Source organism: Centropristis striata, chromosome 7 (assembly GCF_030273125.1).
Source record: "Centropristis striata isolate RG_2023a ecotype Rhode Island chromosome 7, C.striata_1.0, whole genome shotgun sequence".
In the NCBI taxonomy this organism is placed as follows: domain Eukaryota; kingdom Metazoa; phylum Chordata; class Actinopteri; order Perciformes; family Serranidae; genus Centropristis; species Centropristis striata.
Genome location: NC_081523.1, coordinates 19082131 through 19107155, shown reverse-complemented (window position 1 = coordinate 19107155; position 25025 = coordinate 19082131). Strand labels below are relative to the sequence as shown.

General features: G+C 39.6%; 1 protein-coding gene across 3 annotated transcripts in view; it reads left to right on the top strand.

Moving 5' to 3' along the window:
* pcsk5b (proprotein convertase subtilisin/kexin type 5b) overlaps positions 1-25025 on the top strand; it is a 91498-nt gene that overhangs the window by 28382 nt on the left and 38091 nt on the right. For all 3 annotated transcript variants that reach the window (XM_059336993.1, XM_059336992.1, XM_059336991.1), the window contains exons 8-16: positions 3233-3445; positions 5623-5723; positions 10777-10880; positions 12182-12299; positions 17058-17246; positions 17989-18125; positions 18684-18815; positions 19065-19167; positions 24313-24506. In XM_059336993.1, coding sequence (XP_059192976.1) covers positions 3233-3445; positions 5623-5723; positions 10777-10880; positions 12182-12299; positions 17058-17246; positions 17989-18125; positions 18684-18815; positions 19065-19167; positions 24313-24506 — 1291 coding nt within the window. The remainder of the gene's footprint in view (positions 1-3232; positions 3446-5622; positions 5724-10776; positions 10881-12181; positions 12300-17057; positions 17247-17988; positions 18126-18683; positions 18816-19064; positions 19168-24312; positions 24507-25025) is intronic.

Genomic DNA, 25025 nt, shown 5'->3' with positions numbered 1-25025 from the left:
CGGAGTGAAAAAGCTATAACAGAGGTTAAGAGGGGTGAAGTAATTTACTGGTTACATCTCACACACACGCATACGTCAACACATTTACAAATTTTTCTACGACTGGCTTTCTACCATTTGGTTAAACAGATGTAGACCTTTGAGGAAGCGAGAGAGAGAGACAGAAAGTAAAAACTTTAACTTGAAGGCTGAGTGCCTGTGGCATGTTACAAAAAAGAGAAAGGACAGAGGAAGAAAGGGACAGACAGGTAGGGAGTGTGAGTAGAAGAGAGTCCCTGTAGCCCCCGACAGGCTGGCCTTTTAAGATGACAGAGGTGAGGGAGATATCTGTCCAACTGCTACGAGTTGGGCATGTGTATGTGCTGGCATGCCCTCCTGCTGTTGTCTGTGTGTGTGTTTGTGAAGCTGAGTGGAGATGACATGCTTGTGAGTGTAACATGCACCTATGTGACACCCTGAAGAGACGGTTTATCACAGAGAGCTGGGGTGTTAGAGATACCACTGACAGCTGTGGAGAGGCTTGTGCTTGGCTAGTGTTGCTGTATGTGTGAAAAACTGAGAGATTGTGTGTCACTATGTTGCTTATACCCAACATTTTTTCTTCTAGTAAGAGCTTTTAATGAGGCGAACCCTCTCTGTGTGTACATACAGTAGCTCTCAAGCCTAACCGCAAAGCCCATGGAAAATATTTGCTAATTTAAAACTCTTTTGGCTGCTTTTGTTTAGAAAAAACTACTATTACATTACTACTGCCGCAAAATTAAATATTGATATCATGGCAATAATAAACATATGATAATATTGTGTAAATAATTAATCTCCTCTTACATCTTATGAATTTTATGAAATCTTATCAGTTTATCTGGTTGCCTTTTCACAATCAATTACTATTAATTAATTGTTCTTTTTGCACACTTTTGCAGTTACTGACTCTCCCTTCACCTCCATACACTTAGAGATATGGTGAGATCAGTGTGACTGAACATAATCATAATAACATTGTTATAGTATAGTCTTATGGCTACAATAATCACATTGTGAAAATTGTATTATTTTCAACATTGATTAATCTGTAATTTACATTTTGTCATTTAGCTTTTATCCAAAGCGACTTACAGGAAAAGGGAAACAACTAATTAATCACATTAATTAATCAAAATAGATGAATCTTTTTTTTGCAGACCAAACAATTATTTAAAAATCGACAAACACCCAACACAATTTGCCAGAGCCTAATATGACAGCTGCATATTTTTTGTGCAAAACCGGTGAATGTTCAAATTACAGTGTAGTAGAAAAGCTAAAAGTAATGGATCATTGAAATAGTTGGTAGCGAATTTCCTGACAGCTGACAAATTCATTAATCGGAAATTCTTTTGAGCGATAAATCCTTTTTTTCTTTGCCCTCTTTTGACCTCTTGATGATGACGGTGGCTGCCCATCAGTTTCACATTGTGTTTCACCTCTCTCCTCTCCTTCATCCTCCTCTCCCCCTCGCCCTCACTGTTTCCTCTCCCTCTCATTTTTTGTCCCCTCCTTTCTTTCAAAGCGATCTCCATCACTCTCATCTGTCAGCGTTTGCTCCCGTCTGATCCCGCTCTCACTCAGAGGGGCTCCACTCGCTTATCGCTGCCTGACAGAAGCCCCCTTTTGAAGAACTCCATTCCCCCTTTTATATCTGTGTGTGTGTGTGTGTGTGTGTGTGTGTGTGTGTGTACGTGCACAGTGTTGTCTGAGTGTGTGCCTTGATAAACAGTGTGAATTGCAGTGTCTGTCAGCTCGTCAGATGTCTTTTTTGCTGACTCCTGGCTGAACTTTGTCTTCACAACTCTGTCGGTCATCACCAGCTCTGTCACCAGCCCAGTGTGTGTCCACCAGGCTGCAGTTTAACTTTGCCAATTTTGGAAGTACAATGTCTAATTGAAGAGTACTTGGCTTGAGAAGGTTTCCAATGAAAAATAAGAATTGACTTTAATTCAATTAATTTGTGTTTTTTTCATTCACACTTTGAGTGAATATAAAGGTCACTCTGAGCTGGCCTTTTAATTAGCAAGATCGTCTAAATACATCTGAGATCTGAGTTTTTTATTTATTTAATAAACTGTGTGACCTCTCCTGGAAAACTAGATTTGAAGAATATTAAACGGCTGTCTGGCTGCACATGCACTAGGCATCAGATATAATAAATGTCCTGCAGTGTTAAACCAACCCAGAAAATTTGAAAAATAATATTACTTTCAGAAGAATTATTCATCTTTAATTTGTTCATCAGTCTCTTTTTTTTTCACCGAAAATGTCTATTTTGCTTTGCTTCCTTTCATATATGTCTACAATGAAGTTAGTGCTAATGCTTGCTTTTTTATGGGCTTTTAATGAATCCTTACAGTACAGATAATAACATGGTTTACAGAACTTTTTTAAGTTGCAAACATATCAAGATTGAGCGAAACAGACCAGCAGATATGTACTGAACTGACTATATGAAATAATAAAACTAAAAAGAACCAATCAAACAAAATCTCTAAGGATGTAACAAAAGGAAAATACTGAATTAAAGAAACAGACTAAGCAGCAGCAATAGCACAACATAAATAAAGTTAAATTGCACTCAAAAGTTAGAACATGGCCTAGTAAGTAAGTAAGTTTAGGAAGAGATTTAAAAGATGATGCAGATTTACTTTGAAGTATAGAAAGTAAATAAAACACATATGGAGATGATTTCAATAATATGTACAAACAATCTTCCAAAAAGCAAAAAACAAAAAGCATCAGCACTATGCACTCAAACACCTTTTTGAGTATCTGCCTCATTACTAATTAATATGACAGTATCGGTTGTTGTAAAACATCAAGTCTGATGTCAGTGAGTAAATGAACTTGTCTCTGCTGCTGCTGTGTCACTGATGGAAATTCACCTCAGACAGACATGGAAAAAAACCTCACTAACACAGCATGGCACTCATCAATGACAGGGGGAAAAAGCACTATATTTTGCTGAGTTGAAACATTATCATTACTGAACTTCAAATCACATCAGATCTGTTGCCAGACACTCACAGGAAGCGGAGGATTTACATCGTCTTTGCTGCCTGCTGATCTTTCCTTCTTTAAACAGTGATTTCTGCACACTTAACACAGACTCTGCCTTCTGAAAAAAGTCTTGTGAGGAGTAATTACCTCTTAGTAGTAAGACAATTCTGCATCCTCTCACTGTGTCCTCTCTTCCCGTCAGGGGAGGAAGGGACGCGGCTCTATCTTTGTGTGGGCTTCAGGCAACGGCGGGCGCAGCAGAGACCATTGCTCCTGCGATGGCTACACAAACTCCATCTACACCATCTCCATTTCCAGCACAGCTGAGAGCGGACGCAAGCCATGGTACCTGGAGGAATGCTCGTCCACACTGACCACCACCTACAGCAGCGGGGAGAACTATGACCGAAAGATTGTAAGCACTGAAGTGTGTGTGTGTGTGTATGGTAGATTTCAAGAACCGCTGCTGAACGCATACACGCATATAAGTGGTCCTTGCATGGTGTGTTCACTAGTGTGTAAAAAGAATGGGTTAAATGCAGAGGTTGAATTTCCCCATTGTGGGAATAATAAAGTAATCTTCTATTAGTTCTTGAAAGGACCCACACAAGTACCCATGGCTTAATTTTACTGCATGGCCAGAGTGCCTGTTTCTTCTTCACAAGTTGTACAGTGGTGTTTTGTGTGATAAATTTAATTTTAAATGAGATTTCTGTGTTCCATCTTTACTAGAAGGAGTTTTTAACTCCTTATGAAACCATCTTCGTTTCCTGCTGATGCATCTATATCACCCACAATTTACGGCACACAGACCGGAAACCTGTGTTTACATTTTCCCAGGCAAAGTTTTGCAGTGATAAGTGTGTTACCCATTGAAAAGGAAGCAGGAGAATATTTTTATTTACAGAATTTACTATGCATCCTGCAAACAGCTGTGTTTAAAACAGAAAAATAGTAAAAAAAAACAAAAAAACAAACAAAACAAATGCAACCAGATCAAGATATTTTTTTCCACACAAGGTGGTAGTGCCCATGGAAACACCAACACTTTTGTCCACTAGCACTTTTTGCTGCAGCAGTATCAGGCTGTATGGATCACCGGGGACCAGCGGTACCATATATTAGGATCCATGCTGCAGTCATGGTGGACTTTTCTGTGTAGCAAGAAGTGGGGTGCCATATCCAAAGCAGCAACGAGTGGGAACATCCTCTGGACATTTAGTGACGATGCGTGGCTTACCAATTATAGAATGCAGTGGGGGACATTTTGCAGGCTCTGTGGCCGTTGCCAAATCCAATTGAGCAGTTGGAGCATCCAGACTGAGCCACATCTGTAGGAATCCTATTGGAATCACATTTCAAACAACATTTCGTGTGTTTTCCTTGCTGTCCAGACTTTCTTCAATCAATCTGAATACAATCTTGATGTGCCAAAAAATAGATCTGGCCTAGCAGTTTGAATAACTCGCTTGAAGATGCTTTAAATGTGAGCCAAAATGACTTGCTTAAATCTCCCTGTCCCAGATAACTATCAATTTACATTGGATACTGCTCATGTTTTGATTTGGAGCTTTAAAGAATGTAAGAATTTGCACACGCAATGTGTAATTTCAGTTCAGATTACAACAAGATGCTATTCCAATGTTGTGTGGCCCGGTTTGACCCAAATTGCCCAAATCACTCCCATGATCCACTGGGATGAACACTGACAGTTGTCCACTGTGAGGTAGCTTGTCTGGCCGTGTCTTGCTACATTCCTCGTACTGATGCTACAGACAAGCGCACATACACAAACACACATTCTTCACAGTTTCCCTCCGGCTTTGTACACTTACAGTAGAACCTCATATATCTGAATGTCAGTCTAATCTACTTGAGCACACACTGTCCTGTTTACTAAACGCTATTGGACCACTTTCACTTCTTACTAAACCATTTCGGATTGTGTGTGTGTGTGTGTGTGTGTGTGTGTGTGTGTGTGTGTGTGTGTGTGTGTGTGTGTTTCTTTAGATAATCCCTCAAACTTTTTGGTCCAGGAAAGGGCCTTTGATGAGGGCTCAGACTGGAAGTTAGCCAAGCTTTTCTTGGCTGACTGACTGTCAAGCTGTCTAACTAGTTGGCCGTCTAAAGTCCATACAATCAAAGCGAACATACAGCGCTTTAACAACACGTTTTACTGCTACTTATTCCTTCTTACTCTTTGTCCTTGGTTTCTCCTTGGGATTGAAATGATTCCTTGAAATCTTGAGAAAACTGCTGATTTGTGTACTTTGTGTGTGAGTATCTCTGTGTGTATATGTTATCTGTTGTGAGGCTGTGTGTGTATCAAAGCTGGAATGTGATTTTCAGGTGTGCCTAAATCCTCCTGATCCTCATGACTGCAATCTCTGTCTCTGTCCGTCTGTTTCATTCTCCTTCTCCTCCTGCCATCACTCACTGTTTCTCCACATCTGTAACGGTCCACTCTCCCTCTTCTTCACGTGTTTTCTTCTGGGTTGTGTCTTGTCTCTCTCTTTCTCCACTCCAGTAAGTCCTCCTCATCCCTTTCTCCTTCCATGTCTAACTCTGTCTTCACTCTCCCTCTATCTGCAGATCACAACAGACCTGAGACATCGATGTACAGACAGTCACACAGGGACATCTGCCTCCGCTCCCATGGCTGCAGCCATTATTGCTCTGGCCCTGGAGGCAAAGTAAGATCCACTTAACCTCATCCCTTTGCTTCATCCCTTTGACCCTTCTTTACCTCCTAATGCCCTCTTGTCCCCTGGCCTCTTCATCTATACCGGGAACACGTGAAGCACTTTCTCACAAATACATTGTTGTCAAGTCAGCGGTGGAGATGCATTTACATATATGGTAAAGCTATATTTGTTTTAGTCCCTTAATCCCAGCTACATGTGTGCAGAGACATATCAAAGACATAAAGGTCATAGACATTCTGCAGGACATATGTGCTCACATGTCGCTTTCACTTTGAGCAGTACAACAAATGTAAATGTGTTTTTGGATGGTGGGCTTGAGAATGTAATGATTAGAGCTCATTATCTCATTATTGTATATTCTACAGCGGGGCAGTAGGGGTACACCCTGGACAGGTTGCCAGACTATCGCAGGGTTGACACATAGAGACAGACAAGCACGCTCTCATTCACACCTACGGACAATTTAGAGTCGCCAATTAACCTTAAGTGCATGTTTTTGGACTGTGGGAGGAAGCCGGAGTAGCCGGTGAGAACCCACGCTGACCTGGGGAGAACATGCAAACTCCACACAGAAGAGCCGGAGTCGAACGGGTGACCCTCTTGCTGTGAGGCGATAGTGCTTCCCACTACACCACTGTGTAGCCCCAAATGTAACTTATTGCATTTAAATAATTTTTTATTTATCTAATCACAAATGTTTTAAACTGGGCAATAAAGTTGAAAAGTCCTAAAAACATGAACTTATACTAGGTAGTTTGTCGTAGTTTATCACAATGTTATCTCGGGATCTTAAAACTTGGGTATTTGAACTCTGAACTGTTGTGCTTTCTGTCTGTTTATGGCTCTTCCAGTGATGGTACGTGGCACTTTGGTACACAGTGTTTTATCTCGGTCTATAAAACAAAAGGCTCTTCATGACCTAAAGAATAGATGAATAGTTAAAGAATATGACAAGGGCTGCATGCCTTGGAAAAAAAACATTTGATTGCACTTATCTTGACTGATATTTAAATTGCAATATGATTCGTGATATTGGAGGGAATGATCATTTTCTTATCATAATTGTCACAAAAAATGTTTTTGACGTGCCCATGGTGAGATTTTTCTTTACTGCAGAATACGATTTACACATATTGTACCTTTAACAAATATTGTGCTTTCCCGTGGTTTTGATTACTTTGATTACTGTAGAAGCTTTTCAGTCTTAAGGATATATTTTCCTGTCCATGCAAAAATTGTGACATATCGCTGATGATTGTCTTGTGATATAATTCTTATAATGGCATCACCTGTATAATGTTGATCGTTATTATGGCAAAATATTGCGCGATTGATTCCAAACAGAATTTCGCAGTTTTTTGTTGCATTTAGATCTATAAACCGTTTAGTTCTTGGTTTTGTGGCAGATTTTCATGCTGCCTGCAGCAAGCCGGGCTACCCACAGACATTTTGGGGCCAGATGCTTTCATGCCAAACATTTCTGCTAGAGGGGACTGGAGTGCCAATTTCAAAGTTGGCACCTTCAAAGATGTGAAAAATAAGACAGACACATTTTAAAAAGCATTTTATTTTCAACTGGTTTCAATGTGCTGCCTTGCCCTTATGCCTTCTAGACGGCCTGGTTGCTTTTTGTGTGAGCGGCCTGCACTTCCCTTCTTTGAAACCTGTTGTGCTTTATTTGTGATAAATGAATTAATTTTTTAAAAAGTGCAGTGCAGGTGCAGTGACTCTGAATTGGGCTTTACCCCATCATCACATGTAGAGCGGCTCAGTTAGCTGAGGTCACTTCATTTAACCTGGATAATCCAATCCAAATCCTCCCCAGTAGAAAATATTCTCGGTTTCCAGGCAGTGCTGGGCACATAAGCCTGTTTCCTCAACAAGATTATCACACACTGCTTCTTGCCTGTCTGCTTTCTTCTCTTCTGCTCGCCCTCACATCCTCTCTGCCGTGCGTGCTGTGCCTCCATCACTGTCACGATGGTCTTTTTTTCCTTCCTCCAAGGCAAATGCTCTTTTTTTCCTTCTTCTCTTTCATTCACTTTCTCACATGGATAAACCTGCATGCATGCACATGCAAGCATAGAGGAGAGGATGAAAGAGCGAGAGGGAAAAGGTTTAGACAATCTGTGCAATACCGATCATATCTGCTCTTATCTGGTGAATGAAAGCAAGCAAACTCTCTGTGATAAACATGTCAAGACGCCATTACGCTAGACTTCTTTAAACTCTCCGCTGTGAGGTCTTTCCCCATGGTATGAGAGGGGATTGGAACATGTTACTTCAGAAAACCGTCCCATGCTTCGTTCTCTGTAGATGTTGCCAAGTTTGAGATGTTTTAAGTCTGCGCATGATTTATCTCTTTATGAGCTCGAGTCTAGCACGGCAAGTAGTTTTAGTGCTTCAGAAACTTTGATTTCTTTCCCTTTCCCTTTCTCTTTTTGTCCTTGGAAATGAAGAAATGGAAAAGTGAGTGAACATGGAGACAGGGTACTTCAGTGAGGATATTAGGAGGGATAAACAATAAATGAGCAAGGATAACCCACCATAAGAACCTCATCTAGTGGGAGGTTTTAAGCACCCAAAGGAGGGACAGATGAGTGAGAGAAAACTCCATTTGTCTGCTTCAAAGTTTATCTAAAGTGCCAGATTTGAGAGTAAAAGACGCTAATAATCATTCAGAGAGTAATCTTCCATCACTGGCTTGATCTAAGGTGAGATGGACTTGTTACATTTTTGACTTTATGCCTCTTCTTCTTCCTCCTCAACCTTTTTGCGTTCTCCTTGCAGATTACCCATGTGTGTTTTCATCCATAATAACACTTAAAAGAAGCAACAAGAAACCTATAGCAGACTGATCTGCTGCTAGTTTTCCCCAGTATGTGAGCTATCCCATTAATTAGTATTGGCTTGTTTATTGAAAGGCTGTTGTGGCCTAGATAACGACGCCAAAGTCACTTTTAATTAATGACCATAAAACATTTATGGCACCATAATTACACACTGGCAGCTAAGCCTATTAATATTGATCTGGACGTTAATTATTCTGACTTTTCATAGCACTTATCTGTGCTACCATCCTTTATTTATTTTTTACTTGATATTTTATTTTATTTAGTCTATGTTTGGCTTTGACAAGTGTGGGCTCATTAAGGCCATTAGTGATTTTCTGAACATGTGTAACATCCTTTTTTGTTGTCTTAACTACTGTTGTATTTTTGGCATTACAAGGATTTGATATCTTGGGTTCAGTGCAGGCAGGACTTCCTGTTTTTTTTTCCCCGATCTCTTCCCTAACATCAGACGTCAGGTTGTCTTATATAGAACTGTGACAACTGCAAAAGGTTGACCCGCCACTCCATTAAATTTGATTACCTTCTCTTAAATGCCAAGGGAGGAAGACAGCTAAAAGTTTAGCTATTTTCCACTGCTGCAAGGCTCTGATGGCCAGCTTTCAGCATAGCAGAATTCTGCTCTTACTTTTTAAGTAAAACCAGAAATGAAATGGTTGGAATTAAAATACAGACTTTCATTCTGATTTTGGATTGATGACGAAGATCTTTTTAACTGGTCTGCAACAAACAGGGCAGGTCAGCAGGGACACTTGGCACACATTGTCTTGGAGTGTGCAAAAGTTTAGGACTTAATATCCTTGTGTCCTGAAGGTCAGAGACCTCAGGATTGAAACTCTAAATAGTGGTTGTACAGCACAATCATGTCATAAAGCCAGAAACTCATGGAAAAGGTTTTTTGGGCCCCATGGCATCACGTGACGGACCTGGAAATTGTAGTTCCACAGTTTGGCCACTATGTCAAAGCCTGTCACTGTTCATGGGCCCGTGCTTAAGATATATAATGCAATATATGCAGAGAACAATATAATAAATGAAATATAACATAACAAGATACAAAACCAAACACTGCATTGAACAAGTTGAACATTTGTGCAATAAAGTGCATATGTGAAGGAGTATTTTATGTATTTTGTGAAAGTCCGCAGCTGACTGTCTGATGCTGAGACCTGTCCCAGATGTTTAGGATTTTAAAAGTCTTCTAGTGCATTTATTGGTTTTCAGAGATCACAGGAAGACGTGAAAGAACCTGCTCTTATGCAAGCAGCTCAACAGGCCAAGGAACACTGTGTTCCTGTCATACTTATTTTCTGCCTGTCGTTCTCAGTTTCCCTGCATCACATCGTACCTTTGTATCTTCTCAAATTTTTTAATCTTGACTGTCGGGGTGCAAATATGAGTTTTAGGTCAACAAGTTCAGAGTAGTGCAGATTGTGGAGGTCTCAGATGGCGAGGGAGTGACACGAGGGAAGGGAATAGAGCATCTGGCCGGCATATGAGATGGAAGGGAATCCCAGGAAACTTGGTGACCCACTTCTTCCTGGTTTTTCCCTTTAATGTAGCATTTGGACATCAAAGCAGTTGAGGCACATGGCTGCCATCTCATAATGGATCTCACGTGAGATCTGAGAAACGAGGGATGGGTGAACGGGCATCTATGCCTCTCTGTAATTTTCTCTCTCAGTAATCTTCCACCTACTGAATATTCCTGTTTTATTTACCTTGTTTTACATTTCATCTGCTTTCTTCCTCTTTGTGATTTGTTTTCTCAACTTTTTATGTTCCTCTTTAATCCACCTATCCTCCTCCATCCTGTGGAGTTTGAATTTACTCCCATAAGGACGATATCTCTTCTCGTCTTACTTTCCATTTCCTCCTTTTTGTCATTTGTTTTCTCTCCGTGTTCTGCTTTTCTATTCACAACATAATGCATTATTTAAAACATTTTCCGATCATCATTCCTGCTGTTTTTAAATCATTAGTGCTGCCTGACCTTGTCATTTACGTATGTGCATACCTTGGTTATTTAAAATGTATGCATGTGTCTGTTTTAAGCGTGTGCATAAAGCAGATCTTTATGTCACTTATTTGATCACTTAGTTCATGATCAGTTGTGAGTTCCTTGTCCTTCGCCCTTGATGCTTTTACATTGCAATAAATATATTGTGTGTGTGTTTTTTCCCCAACAGTTCTCTTCTAACATGGAGAGATGTTCAGCACATAATTGTGAAGACCTCGAGAGCCGGACATCTCAGCGCCCCTGACTGGAAAACCAATGCAGCTGGTTACAATGGTACACACACACACACACACACACACACACACACACGAGAATCTCAATATCTTATTAGCAGCACAACAAAACTGCATGAATCTAGATCCAATCTATCTATAAACACCAAAAATGTAAATGCAAAGACCTACTTAAATAATGAAATGTGTAAAACGCGCTGTGTAACATTGCACCATTGTAATCAATTATATAAATGAAAATGGGTGAAGTTTAACTTTAAAATGTAAACAGAATATATATATATATATATATATATATATATATATATATATATATATATATATATATATATATATAAAAATAAGATACTTATCGGTAGAACTTGAATGTAACAACGGTGGAAGCATTTTTAAAATTAAATGTCTTTATTGGTATCTTGAGTTGTGTAACATTGTATTCAAATATATAAGTGAACAAAGGTCAAGTTTGAAAATATAAACAGATAAAAATGTGATTTTACGCTTTAAAAAAATAGATGCAACTGGTGTTCTTTCTGTCTATTAAGCAACTGTTGTATTTAAGATTAAGAGTTGGATGTAATGTGAAAAAACAGAGAAATGAATTTGCATTTTTCTGTTAAATTTGTTTAGGGGGAGGATGAACAGTTTACAAAAAGGTTTAATTCTTGCTTAACTACTGCACCACCAGCTGCCATCTGTCAGGGTCCGTGTGGTGGTTGCTGGTTGTAACTTTGTGAGTGCGTGTTTAAGTGTGTATGCATACCTGCGTGTGTGTGTATGAGGGAGAGAAACCAACACAGTGAGAACTAGGGGTCAGCCAGGCTGCAGGCCTAGTGTGCTTGGAGATTTTCCAAGTCACTGTTTTTTCAAAGAGGAACTAAAGAGAAACAGAGCAGGGAAGGAGGGGTGGGAGAAGTATGGAAGGAATTCATATTTGAGCTGCTGTACCCACAAGTTTAGTGGTTTACAAACTTTCTTTTTTTTTTTTACTTTAAGACAACTAATAATATGTCGACAGTTGATGATCTGAATTTTTTGGATTGCTTTAGGACACATTTGGACTCTGTAATAACTTAGATAACAGGCTTTACTAGGATTCTAAAAACGATATACCAGATGCCTTTAAGGAGGGCTACAAGCTCATCCAGAAGTCTTGTCACTGATTCTTAATTTGAGCCTCTCTTTTCAAATATTTCATGTTTCATGATTCAAAGATGAAAAAATAACCGAAAATCTTGCTCAGGAAACAATGTATTTTTTTGATAAACTGTCATTAGTGTGAGAAACAGAGCCAGCTCTAGAGGGGACTGATCAGCTGTGACTTTTCACTGTTTCCTACAGTCAGCCACCTGTACGGCTTTGGTTTGATGGACGCTGAGGCGATGGTGAAGGAGGCGGAGCGATGGAAGCAGGTCCCTACTCAGCACGTTTGTGTGGAAAGCGCAGATCGACAAATAAGGTACAACGAATGAACACGCACAAATGAACACAGAAAAATGTATCCTTTACTGAAGCAGCTATCTATTCTCTCTTCAAAGCCAGACAAAAACAGTCATTTTTCCTCGCAGAACACTGGAGTTGCTGCTCTACCGCTGCCTCAGTCTGACTTGTTTTTGCATGTATTCCAATGCTTTCGTGGGTGACTTGTGGAATATCAAATAGTTTACAAATACAGTTTCACCGGATCAAAACCAATCCTTGCCCGCCATGTTCCTGAAAATAAAAAAGATTTTTCTTCTGACATACTATACTATATCCAGCCTTGCCTTATCTCCCTCTTCTTGTGTTGAGTTTCATGGCGGTGGGCATACATAAGTGTTGCATTCCCGCCATCTGCTGGACTGTCCTTTGCCCCGGAAAGACGTAAACGTTCCTGACTGTAGTGCATGTGTGAATAGTGAAAGGTTATCCCAGTAATTTTCCAGAAACTATGTGTGAAAGAGGCTTACGGGACCAACGTACTCATTATTCATTACTCATTATTTTCTCAATTTTTTTTTCTATCCCTCGTGTTTTATGCACGGGCATGTGTTAGAGAGTGCAGTTGTGCAAGCTGTATCTTGATAGGGGCCAAGCATTAGTTCTGGCAGGGTGGTTCTCACATAAGACTTTTACTACGCGCACACACTCCCACACACACACACACACACACAAGGAGAGAGCCAGGGCTTCACAGCTTGTTATTCTTGATGCAGCTGGAAGCCTGAGCACTGTTCTGTGTTAGGCTGGCTGGCTGAACTTGGGCCCTGAACTGGTTTGCTTTCAGTTGAAGGCTCGGTGGCCAGCGACTGCAGCATTATCAGTGTCATTCTGTCTGTTCTGCCCCAGCGCACAAGTCAGTCCATATGAGGCTTATGTAAAGTCCTGCTAGTGTCGGAGGCAGTTGTGCTCAAACCTTCATACTCATGTAATGTGTGTTGGCTCAGGAGCGATTACCACTGCTGCTGCGTGAAAGAAATTAAAGCAACACTGTCATTTTAGCCTCCTTTTTCCATGTGTAGTGTATTTATGAGCCGCCTTAGAGATGTGTGAAATGACCAGTCACACGTTTGTCCAGTTACTGGGAGCTTAAGCCTCGTTCATAAACAGAATTACACTTCGTCCATCCAGCCAAATGACAGGCAAAAAAAGTCAAAGTAGGCAATCACCAGGAAACACAAGGCTTTGTTTTGTTTTGTTTTTGGAACAAAGGCAAAATAGTCATCAAAGTTTAATTTGTAACAGTATAAAGGTGCCCTACATTCTTCTCCCTTAACAAACCACTTTATTGCGTATAAATGTCTGCATGCCCACTTGCATCATGAATGTGTGACTGTGCCTTCGTCTTATTTTGTTAATGTGATTTGGAGGCAGGTCCATATGCGTCTTTTCCTTTCTTGGTTCATCTATGTGTGTGTATATGTGTGTGTGTTCTGTGCTTCTTGCTACACAAGACCAGCCGTCACCTCACTCCTGTGTTCCCACACACCCTCTGGCTGGCCCCTCTGACTGCGTTTGGTAATGTCTGTCTGCAATCGCTCGCCTCACTCCACTTGGAGCACGCACCAGGAAAACTGCCTGATCTATGTGCAATCAGGCTGGTGGTAATCAGCTGTGCATCTGCTCTGCTCGGTCCCATGCGTATGCTTCAGTTATCTGTGTTGTGTCATGGAGAAGCCAGAGCTGTGATATCAGCCCTAGACTCCCCAGCCATTACTGCTGTCCGCTTTCCAAGCAGTCATCGACTACTTACGAAAGAGACAATCACTGTTTTCTCCTAGTTATTCATTCCAAAATGTGTGCTTGAGCTCATGCAGTTTTCTTGTGTATTTTTCTGTTTTCTGTGGTTTTTATGTTTATATTGACTATGAGTCCCTTAAGAGTTATGTCAAAGAGCAGATGAATTTGAGCGACAAATGGAGAAATTGTTATGGATTTTTTTACCTGCGTGTTCTTGAAAAACAATTGATAACACGTCAATAATAATAATAGTAATAATAATAATAAACCACTTTGACTCCTTTCTTTTTATTAAGCTGATTAAAGTGATACAGGCAAATCTGTTTCACTAGTGTTTAACTTCATAACAATCCGGCATGGTGTGACAGTCTTTCAGTGGCTGTAGCAGGCCCAGTATTAAAGCTAGAGTGCTATCATATGAAACTAGACAATCTAAGGAATCCATTGGTACCAATCATCACCGAAGTTGGACTAAAGTTTGACTAGGGAAAAACTGGTATGGCCATTTTACCCAAGCTATCTGAATGAAAGTGGCTTTCCCCTTTAAGGATATTTCTGGAAAGCTGAGACTCTTGTGGATTTAATTTGCCCATGTTCTTCATGTAGGATGATGTTAGTCCATGTAGTAGCCATTTCCTTCGAGTAGGAACTTTTTTCTCAACTTGACCTCACTATGTGAAATTACCTGTTGTGACCTCTAGGAAAATCACAGCCTCATGAAACTTTACAATCACAAACTATAGACTTTTATGTATATTTTAACAATAGGGGGGTTTCTAAGCACTTTCTGGTGCAGACGTGCTCCCCAACTGCTGGAAAATATACATTCACAATGCATTTCTTATTGGAATTCATTACACTCATCTTGTCAAGTTTTGTCCTTTTTAAAAACAAATTGGCCCATTTAGCCATAATTAATAATCAATGGACTGATCCTACATTCACTTACTCATAATTTCAGATGGTTACATTCACACTAAACTTTTGGAAAAACAATTAGAATGATTAAAGCTGGTATTTATGACTGTAATTAAAATCTTTGTGGCTCTCGACAAACACCATTTGGTCTAAATGGCAAAAGAAAAAACTGTTAGTAATCAAATACACACAATTGTGTTGCTCTTCATCTCAATTAATCCCCGAGCCAAGTTTGAGTAATATGTTGTTCCAAGAAAAATGCTCCATCTTCATGGCACAGCTAAAGGCAGTCTTTACCAGCCGATAATTGTCCTGGGGTAATTTTCCTCTCAATGATAAACATCTGTGCTGTGCACTTAGGCCCTAAAAATGTCATCACCGTCATTGTAACCCTGACAACAGTGAGACTAATAAAACAGTTTCCAATACAGGATCAAAAAGCTCAAGTCACTGACAATAATTGTCTTTCAACCCTCTACCCTACAAAAAATAATTACAGTAATCCTTTTATGTCATTTTGCGAGCAAGTGTAATTCACCAGCTCTGTTTTAGTTTCCAGCGGATCAGCCCTGCATGTGATCCAGTGCTGCAGTGAGTTCATGTGTTGAGTTGGCTCAGCTGCTTCATGTGTTCACTGTTGTGAAGAAGCAATATATGACTCTTTCTCAAAAGCCTCACTCTGGCAAGACGGGGTCCATTGTCCCCTGTACTGGACCTGTCAGTGTAGCGCTATTATATTAGATCATACCACAGATGTTATTCATAGGGTCGTTAGGTGTTTGCGTTGGCTTTCTGTTGCGAAGCAGAAAGAACAAATAATGTTCCTTGTCTTTCTTATCATGCTCATGGTTCTTCATTTCTTTGGCTGGTTGAGCTTTGGGAAATGGAAAACCTTAATATGGACTTTTGTGCAAAGTACATGATTGCTTTGAGGGATGGCTCAGTGTATTGAAAACTAGTATTGAGTTTTATGTCAGTCACCGAATGTGCTGGTGAGAGTTGACTCATCAGAATGTCTCAGTGTACAGAGACAGCCACAGAATATTAGTCTTTTAGTCTAAGTGTATTTAGACTCATTCATTAAAGGTGTGTTTTGGGGGTTACATGAATTAAACCAATCCGATTGTTGTCTCCCAATTCCATTTGAGTTCATATGAACAAACACACCAATAATCTCTGTAACTGCGGAGGAGGAGGGCTGCTGTGCATCCATTGGTGTGTAACAAGCAGAGCGGAGGCACATGTTACTATCTGAATAATGCACTCTATAAAAAGTAGGAAAATACTGTGACTTTAGACCAGGTTTTTGTTGGTTGATGCATTCTCTAAAATATTTGTCTGCAACCAAATGTACTAATACACCCAGATTCTCCTTGGTTAGTGCCACAATAGTCATGTTTCCATCAGCAAATTTCTATGCCTGATGGAAACACCAAAATTTGATAAAACTGTTGAAAATGCGTATATAACTTTTTACGCTTGCTTGAGGTAGTTTTTGTCTTTTAGTTAATGACTGATCAGCTGTTTCTACTGACAAGATGAGCTGATATGAAAGAGCAATTATAAGTTGCCCAATTGAACCCAATCCCTGAAGGCTTCTCTTCATTTCCTCTCGTGGGTGGCCAGAGTTTTCCGATTAGCAACCTCATTTTCGTTGTTGTTTTTTCTCTCTTTGCACAATCTCTTCTTCTACTGTTTTCTGATGCATTAACCTACAGTAATACTTTACACCACCATCTTCTGACTAAACTACATTTATGCAGCTGTGTTTATTCGATCAAAACAAACGTCCCTTATTCGCATTTTCTTTATTACAACATTTCAAAACTTGGCTTCAAAATTTGCTTAGACTTTTATGGAAACACGGCTACTGTCCATAAGTCTGTTTTATGAATTAGTCAGTGAAGCTGCTTGTGAGTGGCTTTTGTTATTTCCATCAGTAGACTAACTGATAACTTGACTCAAGACTATATTGGTCACATTTTTATAAGTTAATGCGTGAGAAGTAACAGACTGTAGATATTAATGTGTATTTTCTCCTAATGTCTACCTTTTGATTGGTTCCCATGTTGTCCTGCAGAACTATCCGTCCAGAGCATGTGGTTCGGTCGGTGTACAAGGCAACAGGATGCACTGACAACCCCAACCACCATGTGATCTACCTGGAGCACGTGGTCGTACGCATTACAATCACACACCCTCGCCGTGGGGACCTGTCAATCAATCTGACCTCACCCTCAGGGACCAAGTCTCAGCTGCTCGCCAACAGGTAAGGAAACAAGTTGTGAGATGTTGTCTGCAATGAAATACCCAAAGAACAGGGAACAAAATGTACCAAAATAAAATATACTTTTTCTTGTCAGATAGTTTTCTTCAACTAGAATAACCCATGTTTTTGCTCATCAACTTAAAAGCAAAAGCTGTTTATTGTGACTCAAAATGTGAGTCAAGGTGCTCCTTAATTAAAATGTTGTGACTCATGGGCTTGATACGAACAGAAACCAAATGAGATGTTTCTCTATTACATTGAAATAAATTTGTGTTTTTCTCTAAAAATGTGGATTTCTGTGTTCCCTTTGTTAACAAGAATCATTTTTAATCTGGGCTGAAACACCATAAAATGTTGTTGACCTCTAGGGGATTAAATACTGAGTCTCGTTTAAGCGCTGTATGTACTCAGTTCATGTTGACCTCAAATAAGCCACACTTCTGTACAATGTTTGCACGCAGTTTGTCAGAAACTGTGATTGTACTTGGTTAAGTGGTTGAGATTGTTTGAACTGCTATTTGCAGTACTTGAGTTGTTTCCTCATCTGATGTCTTTGTGTGTGTGTGTGTGTGTGTGTGTGTGTGTGTGTGTGTGTGTGTGTGTGTGTGTGTGTGTGTGTGTGTGTGTGTGTGTGTGTGTGTGTGTGTGTGTGTGTGTGTGTGTGTGTGTGTGTGTGTGTGTGTGTGTGTGTGTGTGTGTGTGTGTGTGTGTGTGTGTGTGTGTGTGTTTTTTTGATGTGCAGGTTGTTTGATCACTCCATGGAGGGTTTTAAGAACTGGGAGTTTATGACCACCCACTGCTGGGGAGAGAAGGCGGCAGGCGACTGGGTCCTAGAGATCTATGATTCACCCTCTCAACTCCGCAGCCAGAAAGTACCGGGTATGACAATGTTTCTATTTTCTTTAATTAGAAAAAGATTTACTGTCTACATACCCATTTGTGTTTTAAAATTTAATTTACACAGACAGTAGAACTAGAAGACACAGGAGAGCATTTTTTTCTGGACTGAGTGTCGGACCAGCAGGAGCACACATGTTGCTCTTTAGGCGGTGAACTTAACTGCTCAAATGACCCACTAATTTAACAACATAATAAAGTCTCAAATAGAGAGGAGCTGTTGCTAAAAAGCTGTTACGTCCATCACTGTATTCCATTTAACATGTGCCTAAATGTGTATCATTATGAATGTAATCTATTTATGGTAACTAAAATTCCTGAAAATAGAGAGAGGTGAAAGATAGATATAACTTAAGGAAAGGGGGAAAAAACCTACCCAGACTGCCTAGAATACACATCTGTTTTTTTTGCGGACCATAATGACAAGTCTATGTATGAAAAAAAAACCAAATCAAATAAACATTAAATGATATTCAGCTGCTCACCATCAGGACAGACTGAAGAGAAACTTTGACTTTTACAATGCGTCTGTTTCCTCAGGCAAGCTGAAGGAGTGGTCACTGGTCCTGTATGGCACCTCTGTGCACCCGTACTCATCTCTGCGCAGCGATAAGCCCCGCTCCACAGACACGCTGACGCCCACTGAAGATGAGTTCACAGAGGAGTACAACGGTAAGTGATAAATCCAGAGCCGTACACAGACAGGGTCGCCACAGTAGCTGCATTGCAAAGTAACATAATTATTTGGCAGATGCTTTTTTACTGTGCTGTCACAATTATAGTAAGTTGCACTGCCACATGAAGAATAAGGGGATTATTAAAGAGTGCAATAATATGAAATGAAGTTAATAAGTTATTAGACTATAAAACCTATTCTTACCCGTATCATCTCTTTACACTGTTATTTCTGTGTGTCTCCAGGCCCCTGTGACTCTGAATGCAATGAGAATGGCTGTGAAGGTCCTGGACCCCATCACTGCATCAACTGCCTCCACTTCTTCCTCAAGTTCAAGAACAACACCAGGTCAGAAAGCTTAAGAAATCAGTATTAAGAGGAAACAGACACATTTTTAACTTCTTCATATGTTGTTGGGGCTATACGATGCCACACTCGGCTCACTGCAAGAGGCTCGCCAGTTCTTCTTGCATGTCAGCGCGGGTTCTCTTCAGGCCCTCCGGCTTCCACATGCAGCTTAAGTTTAATTGGTGACTCTAAATTGTCCGTTGGAGTGAATGAGTGTGAATGGTTGTCTGTCTCTATGAGTCGGCCCTGTGATAATCTGTCCAGGGTTTACCCCGCCCCTCGCCTAATGTCTGCTGGGATTGCACCCGAGTTCAGATAAGCGGTTAAGGATAATGGATGGATGGATATATTATTTGCCGCTACCAGCTGAGTTACTGTTCAAAAGAAACCAAAATCACAGTAAAATGTTACTTAACAGGTAGTTTTAATAGGTTGGCAGGTTTTATTACTTATCGACCTATCTTTCTATCACTCTTCCTCTTTGACTGCTTTTCCTCCTCCGTCAACTGGCCTCTTGTCTTTTTTTACTTGGTAACACTACAGGTTTCACAGTTACTTAGTTATTTCTGCTACCTGCGGTTAGCTACCCAGATTCCCAAAAAGAGGGGACGTTGTCTTACATAAATATAACAGAATCCTACAAAAGTACAAAAGACAGTATTTTTGATCTTCAAACATTTGTAAATATACACTCAGGATTCTGAATTTGATGTATTCTGTTTTATTTACATTTTACACAGCTTCTCAACATTTTTGGAATTGGTTTGTAATTTGTTGAGTTGTAAGCTGCTTTCTTGAGTTGCATCTCAAGCAAAATTCTCAGTGTATGTGTCTGGGGCTTTTATTTTGAAAAGTAAGACATGTAGGACTGAAGCTGTCTAGTGTGCTGCTGTTGACAATGTGGGAGGCAATAAAGAGTTTGCACTTGGTTCAGACTACAGAGCCTCAGAGTCATTTTATTACCTTCATAAGTACAGGCACAAGTCGAGCGATAACCTCTTCTGTTTTGTGCCGTAAATCGATTTCCCGGGAGATCGGACCCGGTGGCAGACAGAATTGCATAGTGAAAGTGAGGCTTATAGAAAACCAATTTAAACGCCGATGGTGTCATTATCCTACAGCCATTACATTGTGCAATCAACATCTGTTTTATAACGACAAGTTAGATCAAAAAACTTTTCTATTGCCACTTTAAGCAGAATATTGTTCTCGTGTTGGAGAACATAAAAGTAAAAATATACTGTTGTTGACTGTGTTTTGGTGGGAAATTATTGTGTTTTTCGCATCTCATTTTACACACATCAAAAAGGCAAGTTGTCTCTCTCTTATAACCCAAACTGTTTGAAGTTTTCACATATTGATTTACACACTGCTTTTGTTTCTCCCCTTAAAACAAAGATTCAGACTTAAACAACACAATTAATTAATATCATCATAAGGTGAAATATGACTCATCAACTATATGAGTGACAGAATTGATAAACTTCTATAGAGACACTTCATAGATTCTCAAATTATATATGAAGATAAAATCCTAATTGCACTGCGGACTCAACCAGAGCCAATTAGTTTTTCCCTCCACCTAATTTAAAAAGTGCACCTGAGCTACAAAGCTACAGATAGAAGATGTGATATGTGATCTTAACAACATCTGATTGTTTTAAAGAGTGTGAAGTCCTCTAGGAGTTCAGAGACAGCCACATAAAGAGAGGGATCAATATTAGCTGAGGGTCTCAATCAGAAAGGTAAAGTCAATGTCGCTGCATACCAATCCACCGATAGCTGGATTTAATCAGCTCGGGCTGTATAATTCCTGCCGTGTTCTCAGGCTTCAAAGAAACATTAATGTCGCAACTCGGTATGCAAGAATGAATTCAAATAATCTGCAGTCCAACAGAAAACTTTCTGTGCACATTTTGCTAAATGCAACAATTAAACTCATACCTCTGGTGACTTCTTGACATGTGAATCAAAAGAAACCTTATGCAGCTATTTATTTGGTTAGAGAAGGATCTTTGAAGAGTAGAAAACATGGTCCGTGGTGGAGAGAACAACCAGTTAATCTTTCTGGGGCTGTTTAACAATTATTTTTTTTATAATGATAAATCCAACATTTTTGTTTTGACCTATGCATCATATTTTTTAAGAAGCATGGATGAACATAAACATTCACATAATTTGTTACCTTTGAGTAAAGAAAGCTTGGTGAGCTGTGATGTAGGCAGTGTGTTTCTTTTATGAAGGTGGCAAATGTATTTAACTGTAGGAGCTTTCTGTTTTTTTCTTAAATGTTTCTGTTTTTTCTCAAATACATTGACCTAGACTAACACGTTAATTTTTAATGTAGCATCTTCCCAGATTAGACGTCACAAGAAAAGACAAAGCAAGACAGCAACATGTTTTGTGAGTCTTTACCTGCTTTTTAAAGCTGCTTTTTCACACAGTAGGAGACACAGCTTCAAAGGCAACAAGTTAATGTGTAATACCTGGCTGAAATATGTGCGCCACATTGCTTAGCTTCCACTATCCACTGTTGGTAATATACTGACTATGGAAAAGTGCCTCATGCAACCCAAATTCAATAAATGTGATCTATCCCTTTAAGGTCACAGGCCAAGTCTTGCCCCTGTTGCTTCTTAGCTTAATGTGAATAAGGTTAGAGAAGTTACGGTGCAGGTGGTGACCTGATTAATTTGACCTTGTCAGCCTGATAGCGGAGATGCTGTTTCCTGTCGGTCACATCATGTTCAGTGTCTCCCTTCCCCCCTTTCAAAAGTATGTGTAAACCTGTGTGTGTGTGACTGTGAATTAGCGTGTGTGTGTGTGTGTGTGTGTGTGCACATTTGTGTGTGCCCTTAGGATCCCATTAGGATCAAAGTCTGTTGTAATTGCCTTTGTGTCGGCGGGTCTCTGCACTAATAAAAGGCAAAGCAATGCAGGTGCATGAGAATGTGCAAGCTTAGGCGCTGCCTTATCATTAGCCCACTTTAGAGGTGTGCTGCCCTTTTCTGCCACCACAGGGAGCAATTGATGAATGAAAATTGGGGGTGTGGTGGGAGGAAGGAGGAGGGATGCTGGCGGTGTTTAATGTTCGGATAATTACATATGTGTTTGATGGTCTAGACTCCCCAAAAGGTGTGCGGGTCTTTGTAACTTTGCAGGGTTTTTCGCACCTCTGTGTGTACGTGTAGATCTCTGAGTGTTGTATAAAGAGCTGTAGCAAGAATCTTGTTGTAAAAATTATGAAGGCACAAGTTAAATAAGGGACATATTTAATTCTGATAATTAATTAATGATTTTTAATTCTGAAAGTTTCTATAATTGTTAGAATTTAAAATTTAAAAAAGATCTTTTGAAGAGTTTCTCCATATGATTTTCTAAGAGTTGTGTTCAAGGTCACTAGGAATAAATCTGGAGAGGAAAATAGTATATTTTTGTATTTATTCGCATTTTCTGAAAACCAGCAATGTGTAACTTCTGAAATGTAACCTGCTTGTTCAAAGAAAATCACACTAAGGAAATGTAAATCTGTTTCATGCATTTGTATTTAAAAAAAAATCTGTTTTGTTCAGTGTCACAGTAATACATTGATCAAATATAGTCTAGCGTTTTTAACATTTTTGATTGTCATTCAAAGTTCTTAAGGAGAAACCACATTATATCAAGAAAATAACATGGGTAAAGAAAAAAGTAAAGAAAAAAAATTTGCATACAACAGCGACAACGTATCATTTTTTAAATTTGCAATTGTGCAGTAATTTCATTTCTTCCATTATGTACACCTGTCTCAGTCTCTAAGTCTATTGTTTCCCTGTAGGGGGTTGTTTTTACAACCAAGAAATACTTATAATTTTCCTCGCAAATAAATAATACTTTTAAGAAATGCAAAATATCCCCAAAGAGTGTGCTTCTCAGCGTGCATCCCAACATACAATACAATGGATTCAAAGGTAAATCAACATCTAAATTTACTGTTATCTCACTTTTAACATTCTCCTAACATTTCTGGAGTCTCCCAAAATAATATGTGTATGATACGATGCATTCTTAAAATGTCAATATTTGGATGTACTCACATTTGGTTTCAAAAATCCAAACAAATGTTGCTACGTCTGCAGATGTTTTTAATGAAATAGGGGACTTAAACATAATCATATACTACTTAACTGATGGGAATGATTGCCAGAAATTCAAAACAACAGTTATGTTAAAAAAAAAAAAACCCTTGGCATTCAACTCTTTCCCTTCAGACTTCTTTTACCAATTTTTCCTGTCTATACGATTTCAAGGACTCAATCACTGCCATCTGCTTGCACTGACAGTGTGGTCAGGAAAATACTGTTTAAAGTTTTTCCTCACATTTGGTCGTGTCCTTGGCGTGGGCGGAACATTATAGTGTTTTCACAAAGTTTATGGGTTTAACAATCATTTCAGCATAGCGGAGAAATGGTATTGAAGCTAGAGGACAAAAGCATGTTGGTGCATACGTGCACATGTGGACTATGCGTTTCACACGTGCAATATGTGTTTCTTGGCAGAAAACTCTGTAGTGTGTGAAAAAGGCTTCAGGAGAGAGAGAGAGTGTGTGTCTGTATGTGTGTTTTGTGCTCTTGAGGATTTAGCAGATCTTTTTCACCTTAGGGAGCCCCAGGGTGAAATGAGGGGGTGACGGAGGGCTGTGAAGTTATCCAACAGATGTTACACCTGTTCGCCATATAGCAGCCGCACGCACACACTCGGTCCTGCTACTTCTGTCTGTCCTAACTCATTATGTGCTATTGGTACATGAAAAAGAAGTTTAGGTCACAGTGGGTGATTATAAATAAATATTTCTGCTTTAGTCCTATAAAACTATATTTTACATGAGCTTATATTTATAAGTGCACACACTATATCATGGCCATAATGGGCTTACACGAGAGGCATATGTTTTTTGCCAGACATATGTTTTACATTTTGAGCCTGTTAACATCATACCAAGCTGTGTGATCGAGGTTGTTAATCTCGGAACAATGAGGTCGATTTCATGTGTTGTACAGTCAGTCTGAGCTACGATCTGAATACGTCTGTAAGAAATGCAATTTTTGTGTTCCACTTTGACCTTTTGTGACGCTCTCTGTTCCTCTTTTTCTCACCTCTCTCCAGGATGTGTGTGTCGGAGTGCCCAAATGGCTTTTTCCGTGACGATAGAAAGCGCTGCAAGAAGTGCTCCTCGTCGTGTGACACCTGCGTTGGGAGCCGCAGCGACCAGTGCAACACATGCAGGACTGGTTTCCACCTCAACGAGGGCTCCAATATGTGTGTCGCCAGCTGTGGCGACGGCTTCTACCTCGACCATGGTACGTTTCACTGCTGACCAAACTTACACTACCATGTACGAACTCTGAACTAAAGAGGGCAAACCTAATAGCACACCATGCAGTCAGGAACTTGTCTCCAAACTATTTGTTTTCTTTCATTGTTCCTTCTTGGTCTCATCTGCTTCTGACTTCATTATTGTTCCTCCTTTGCATCTGCTTTCTAGTAAATTATTTTTAAGTCCATAATCAAGATTAACTTTATTGTTCCACAGAGTGGGTAATTTTGTCTCTGGCTTTTCATCCATGCTGCAGCTATAAAAGACAGCATTCCTAACAAAGAAAGCATACATACACGTTTTAATAAATAAATAATCTAGCAAGATTCCAAAAACAGAGGCAAACAGAAAAGCAAACTGGTCAACAATAATAATAATAAGAAAAAAAGAAAATCCCCTTTTCTCTTAAAATCCATTGAAAGAACAAGCTGCTGTTGCCACTATTTAAAAGTTTTATTGATGTGGGGATAAAAGAATTGACTCTGAACTAGAGCTGCAACAA